The sequence below is a fragment of the Sinocyclocheilus rhinocerous genome, unplaced genomic scaffold (genome assembly GCF_001515625.1).
Source record: "Sinocyclocheilus rhinocerous isolate Xijiao unplaced genomic scaffold, SAMN03320098_v1.1 scaffold1994, whole genome shotgun sequence".
In the NCBI taxonomy this organism is placed as follows: Eukaryota; Metazoa; Chordata; class Actinopteri; order Cypriniformes; family Cyprinidae; genus Sinocyclocheilus; species Sinocyclocheilus rhinocerous.
In genome coordinates, this window is record NW_015666538.1 from 181,271 (window position 1) to 188,646 (window position 7,376).

The 7,376-nt window shown below is 38.2% G+C and overlaps 1 protein-coding gene across 11 annotated transcripts in view; it reads right to left on the minus strand.

Moving 5' to 3' along the window:
* LOC107732596 (calcium/calmodulin-dependent protein kinase type II delta 1 chain) overlaps positions 1-7,376 on the minus strand; it is a 169,711-nt gene that overhangs the window by 61,425 nt on the left and 100,910 nt on the right. For 4 of the 11 annotated variants that reach the window (XM_016543964.1, XM_016543969.1, XM_016543967.1 and 1 more), the window contains exon 14: positions 451-483. The exons of the other annotated variants lie outside the window; for them this stretch is intronic. In XM_016543964.1, coding sequence (XP_016399450.1) covers positions 451-483 — 33 coding nt within the window. The remainder of the gene's footprint in view (positions 1-450; positions 484-7,376) is intronic. 11 annotated transcript variants of the gene reach the window in all.

Here is a 7,376-nt window from a genome sequence, read left to right on the forward strand (position 1 = left end):
AAGCATGTATTAACCTGTGGCCAGGGATAATACAAATATTCAAATTGTTAAGATACACGGACGTTAACGTCTTGCTGGACAAACAGTTGATAAAGTGTAAACTATCAAATTTGAAATCAGTTCTAATCAGGTTGACTTCGAATCTTCAGATTCGATTCCTCTCCAAACCTGAGCTAAAATAATAATAATTAATTCCCTTACAAAATTAACTTTATATTACACAAAGTTTTACAGGCATCATGCCTTGGGTCATTATGCTATTAAAAACTTGGATGTTTGGATATTCTACACAAGTAAATCCAGAATTTTATAAAAGAACAGACTCATGCAAGAACACAACTGAAAAGGTTTTCAGTCTACATCTAAAACTGAACTATACAGAGGAGAACTACAATACTATAACTAGATAATTATACGAATAATGATTTTATTATAACTAGCACATCTCACCATTGCGAATTCTGTAGAGTTAGGCTTCCTTTTCTGCAGTTTGGTGTAGTAAAACATAAAAATAAAACCATATTATCACCATGCTACCAGATAATGATGTTTTTCTCATTGTGCTAATTCTACTGCATAATTCACTAAAATGGAGCAACAATAATCTTATCATCCTCTAAAAAATATAATAGGAAAAACATGAAAATTACATAAACACATTTTTTTTTCCAGCTCTGTTATGTTTGATTGGGGCAAGAAGACTGTATCCCACTTTGTCTACTTTTGCGCTATATATGCAAAAGTATGTAGACACCCTTCAAATTAAGGGTTTTAACTATTCTATTAATAACAAATATTAATGCTACACCATGAAATGACATTCTAGACAATTCTGTTTTTGGAGGGTTTTTTTCTGTTCTAAATTGACAATACCATTGTGAACACAGTGAGCTTTGTAAAGAAGAGGTATACTGACTGGCCTGTTCAAAGCCAAGACCTGAGCATTACGGTTTATACACATTACAAGTAATGCATGTTATGTAATCAGATTATATAAAGTAAAATAATGCTTATTAAACTACAATAAAATATCTGAGTTACTTTTTCAAATAAGTAACTTCAAAGTTACCGTTGTGTGGAGCACAAGTGTGAAGACCGTGTTTCCAAGATGCACAGTCAATATACTGTTGCCTAAAATGTGAAACACGACAGGACTGACTGAACAGAATCTGGAGGACAGTAAGGAGAAAGGCAAATACACTTCTGCTGTTTGACACAATCCTAATGTTTTTGGGCCATCTAATCAAGAACAGCCCTCCTGGAACAGAGGTTGGGAAGCTGTAGCATTTGACCTCAGGTCTATATGCCTGAGTGGACACAAATGTGCCACTGAGTGAGTCTGCAAACCCCAGTCTTTCTGAGGGGGCTGTCTCAGTGCTCTTCACCTCCTCGAGGACATCACAGAGAGCTGGAACAGGATTTTACTAAGGCAACGCAGGCTATCATACCCTATCAGGGAAACAACTGCTGGGAGTTTGCAGTGCAGAACTTGTCAGTCTTGAGGAGATCAGTCTGGTACACCTGCAGTACCACCATGGACTTGACAATAAAGGACTAATTCATCCTACAGGGCTTAGATGGCAGTATTGGCCACAACTTCCAAGAAGGAGCCGAAGATAATGAGAGATCTCTTCAAGCATCTCTTTAACTGTGGGCATTTCAGCATACCCTTGCTCCACCAAACTGAAAATGGTGAAGTCAGAGGCAGAGGATTAGTGATGTGTGTTGAAAAGAGATTTCAGGACCTCCAGGACCCGATGAAGATCCTTAAAAAAATGTCAGTGGGCTACTGCCAGCCAATAAGTGTTTGTCTAATTTAGACTGTTCCTCTGGCTGGGCTGGCACATGCAAATTCCACTGGAGAAATATGCTGCACGTGTTCCGGTGAGAATAACAGAAAAAGGGAAAAATCTGTCAGATCATCATCTAATTAGTAGAGAAGCCTAGACATGAAATGGGTTTGTCCGACAAAGGATATATTCAACATGTGCAGATGGGGGATGGCTGATTGTCCTCCTTTTCTCAATAAGAAGGCCAGCCTTGAGCGAAGCACTTTAATCTTGAAATTATCATAGTGTATGCAGTTCAAAAAGTTGTTAAACACTACTTTCACATGCTGAAATTCGAAACACTCAACACACTTATCATGTGTGTGTGTGTGTGTTCTCGCTCATAATGAAAGGAGGACACAGTAGCACACACTTTCCGAAAGCTATGCCGTTCCACCCTGAGGAAAGATAAACTCTACTCGATGTGGGTTGCTGAAACATGAAATCCAAATAATCCAAAAGCTTCTGAAACACCATGGCTTGATAAAATGTATTCCAGAAAAGGAGAAATTTGAGCAGTGATAGCGCTGATGCAACCTTTTGAGGCACTGGCGACGCAGTGCCTCGGAGGGCAGTGTGTGCACCATTAGTGAATGAATTGGGCTTCAGACAACAGTCACACCCAAAGGGTGTCAACTGCAGTGTCAATTGAACCTATAAAGGGGAAATATTTTAAAACATTCAGATTAATGCAAACTTTTAGCTAACACTTAAGTCTCCCTTGTCTGATACATCCATTTCAGGTATTAGAATCTCTACCAAAGAACTGATGACCTGAATCGGGTGTGTTTGATTAAGGAGACATGCAAAATGTACAGTGTTGCGGGAGCTCTAGGAACGTGGTTGGGAATCACTGTTATCAGAGTATGTGGGCGGCAACAATTTCCCCTCCACACTCCAGGCATTCAATAATCACTCCGCTCTGGGTTCACCATTTTCTGCTCCTCTTTCCACTCCTCGCTCAACTGATCAGAAATACCGCTCCACCTTCACTCCATGACAAAATTTGAAGCTCAACTGATCAGAAATACCGCTTCACCTTCACTCCATGACAAAGTTTGAAGCTAAAGTATTTCAGTATGTTTTGAAATATCAAAAATTTCTGTTCAGAAATTATATTAAAGAGCAGGTCATATGGGTTTTTGAAAAATATCTATTTTGCAGTTTATAACGTAGCTATCTTTAAATGAAAACAATCTGCAAAGTTGTTAATCAAAAAAGTGCATGATAAATAAATATATTGTCTCTCAAAAGAGAGAGTCGATTCTGAATTGCCTTAACGAGTCATCATACTTTCGAATCTTTTGCCTGTTACTGGTATACGTGACTGGGTAACACATTTGCATAATCCCCGCCTGCCCGAGTGTGACCTGCCCACAAACACTTCTGCTAGTTAAGTGTGTTTACATCATGTTGGGAAGACGCTGTGTTCAAGGATACCACAGAGATACAATTCGAACATTTTGTTGTGTGCATGTCATTTTACCAAGGACTGCTTCTCTAATCTTGGCTTTTATCTTTGTTGGCTTCTAATCTTCTTAATTTGGACTAACAAACTCTCCGAACCACAACCTGTAAGTACGACTGATACGCTATGTGTACATTTTCAATTGGGGGCTCAAAATTTCCTTTTTTTTTTTTTTGCTAATATGTGATGTATACCTTTATGTATAGCTTTAGGTTTTCAGGTAAAGCACGATATTACTGTCTTACTGAAGTAGTTCTGATAATTCGCTGTGAACCCACTATTTCCTAAGAATGTGTCGTAGACTGACGTTGTTCTAATAATTACTTCGTTTAATAATAAAGAATGTAGTGTAGCACACAGACTTTATAATCATTGTGAAATTGCTGTTTATTTTGCTGCACCGGCAGTTATAGGGTTAATGCGGGAGAGACGAGCGAGTTAGGCTGGTGCGCCTGTGATACAGCTGTTCTGCGTTCTGATTAAAAGTTAAGACAGAGCGTCTTTTGTCTGTCGTTCTTCGAAATTACAGTAGACATATGTTGGTTTACAAACTGTATTGTTTCATTGCTGAACTATGAGTTTCTAATGGTGTTTGTATTTGCACTGTTCTGAATATTAATATTTTATGTGCAACAGCAGCATGCTGTCTCAATGGCCTTGCACATGATTTTAAATTTTTTTTTTTTCAAACTTTATGATTTAAATGGGGATGATTGTACTGAGAATAACTTTAATCTTTTCTTCAACTGAATACTGTTTCTGTGCTGTTTTGATGTATTTTAAAGAGTTGGCAGTCAAAATTAAAACTGCTGGATGATAGATATTCTTCATTCTTTATGACAAACAAGATAATGTGAATTACAGAATGTACAACGTTTTTAAAATGTATAAATTGCGGTGTACAGCGTTTATTATGAGGGGGTAGAATCCACAGCTCAGTACTCACTACTCAATACTCATGAGTACTTTTAAATAGGCTACTCTTTTACTCTTACTCAAGTAGTTTTTTTGGACAAGTACTTTTACTCTACTCACATTACAGTTTTTGGAAGGTAATGGTACCTTTACTTGAGTATATTTTTTCAGTACTCTTTCCACCACTGCTGATAAGTTGTGTACATTTTCAATTGAGTGCTCAAAATATCATGTTTTTGTGCTAATATGTGATGTATACCTAGTGCAGCTTTAGGTTTCCAGGTAAAGCACGATATTACTTACTTAAGTACTACGTCTTACTGAAGTAGTTAATTATGTTAATAAATGATAATTTGCTGTGAACCCACTATTTCCTTAGAATGTGTCGATTAATGTAGACTGACGTTGTTCTAATTACTTCATTTAATAATAAAGAAAGCATATTTTGTCTGTCGTTCTTCAAACATTATAGTAGACATATTTTGGTTTACAAACTGTATCGTTTCATCAGTTAGTCACGTTAGCACACGGCTAACGTATCCACCTGTTTTAAGTGTTCACAGTTTAACAGCTAAATTTTAGCTGTGGGCACGAGTCGCTTGCATAAGTGTTTTTGTATTTTATGTCATTATTATAAGAACGGATTGGAGCAATATATTATTGTTTTATGTAAAGGTGCTTTGTCAATGGTAGTGCTCGCTAACTTGCTCAAGTCAAGGACTCCTCTCTGTGCCAATCACAACAGGCTTGGTCAGCTGACCAATCAGAGCTGAGTAGGCTTATGGAAGGGAGGGGTTTGCTCCAAACTTGCTTGGAACGAATCGTTTCGAAATCATTGGCAAATTACTCTAATATTAAATGTATATTCTGAGAAAATTACAATGTTTTCTGACCTGTTGTAGGGGACTCCAACACAATATTAGGACACTTTAAAATACCATATGACCTGCTCTTTAAAGGAAAAACAAATACGCCATACTAGAATAATAGTTTTAACATGGTTTTTTGGAACACTACAATTATCCCAAGTCTATATTTAATGACTTTAACTTAGAAATAAAATGCTATAACTTTTCAGTTTTTAAGCTGATAAATCACAGGACAGCATTGACAATAATTTTCTGCACTCCTGAATGTTTCTATGTGTGTGTGTTCTGTACGTTATGTGTGAGCTTGTGTGTTGTGCACATGTGCAGCAATATACCAAGCAGAACATTGGTTTAGAGCGGCGAATAACTACCTGTAGAATAAACGGTTTAAAATGTGAATTCACCCAATCAATATTGAGTATCCACATGCTACAAACAAACATGCTTGAGATATAACCTCCCGCACTCCTCCACCGCTGTCATTATAACCTTCACCTTCTTTCTGATTTGAGTGATCTACATATCTGTCAAGCTAGCTAATGATGTTTAATGCGTGAATTCTTGATAAAATGCAGTTATATTATGGGCTATTGGCATTAATTGTGCTTGTGATGGAGCGGTAGTGGAGCGCTCTCTGAGCGAGTGAAAACCACCACGCTCTGACTTTCAAAAAATCCACTCCCCGCTCCAGTCAAAAATCATACCTCTCCACTCCTCGCTCTGTTCCCACTCCACTCTGCTCACATACTCTGACTGCTATAGACTACGACATTCTCTTGGATAGGCTCAAGAATTAAGCTGGAATTTGTGGGCAGGCATTAGCATAGTTCAGGTCCTCCCTATCCAATTTCTATCTGTTTCTTTGTGTTAATGACAAGGTGTCAGTTAGAACACAAGTAATATATGGAGTGCCACAAAACTCAGTATTAGGTCCTTTACTTTTCTATGCTTCCTTAGGGGGACATTATTGGGAACCATGGCAATAGTTTCCACTGTTAAACAGACAATACACAGCTTTATATCTCATCCAGACCTAATGAAACCTTTCAATTTACCAAGTGTATTTGTGATATCAAAAAATGGATGGCTAGTCTTTTCATTCTTCTCAATTTTGACAAAACAAAGGTATTAGTTATTGGACCAAGTTACCCAGTTATTGGATCCTCTGAATATAATCTGTTTTTGGATTTAATGTGCAACCGGGTGGATGCCCTGTAGGATCAAAACAGTTAGCAGCTAGAGTGCTTACTAGAACCAATAAATATTACTATATCAGTCCAGTTTTATAATCACTTAATTGATTGCTTCATTGATTATGCTCATCAGACACAAATCTTTGAATGGTCTTAGTCCTCATTACTTGTGCCATTCTATTGCGCTATCCAACATGTAGCACTGTTGGATATAGCACTGTTTTCCTTGCACTGTTTGGGACTCAGACACACTCACTCAGTTTAAGTTTAGACTGAATACTAATATTTTTAGTCAAGAATACACAATATATTCATGAAGACACCTCTAAAACCATTTTTATACAATTCTGCTTAAAATTAATTGAATGGAATCTAGATTAATATTCATCTTTTCACATTCCTTCCTACTCTTGGTATGCTTATCTTGAGGCTCCTAGAGCCTGCTAGATTCAGCTCAGGCCCAGTTTAATGAATGAATGAATGAATGAATGAGGCATTTATATAGCGTTTTATTGTGTATTGCTTTAAACCCACAGAGCTTTACAATCATCATGAAATCAAATGGAGTAAGTGCACTCACAACACACCAGCTACAGGTGGAGAGGAGAGAGAGATAGAGCCAATTCAGTGGATGGGGATTATTATGAGGCCATGATTGATAATGGCCAGTGGAGGGAATTTTGCCAGGACACCGGGGATACACCCCTACTCTTTACGAGAAGTGCCATGGAATTTTTAATGACCACAGAGAGTCAGGACCTCGGTTTAATGTCTCATCCGAAGGACGGTGCTTTTTACAGTATAGTGTCCCCGTCACTATACTGAGGCATTAGGACCCACACAGACCACAGGGTGAGCACTCCCTTCTGGTCTCACTAATACCTCTTCCAGCAGCAACCTAGTTTTCCCAGGAGGTCTCCCATTCAGGTACTGACCAGGCTCAACCCTGCTTAGCTTCAGTGGGCAACCAGTCTTGGGCTACAGGGTGACATGGCTGCTGGCACAGAAGAGCGTAAGCTGCTTGCGTCCAGCAGATATTCTCAAAAATGGCGCTACGGTGATGCGGAGAGACACAGAGGAGACGAATTGTTGAATAAAGTCG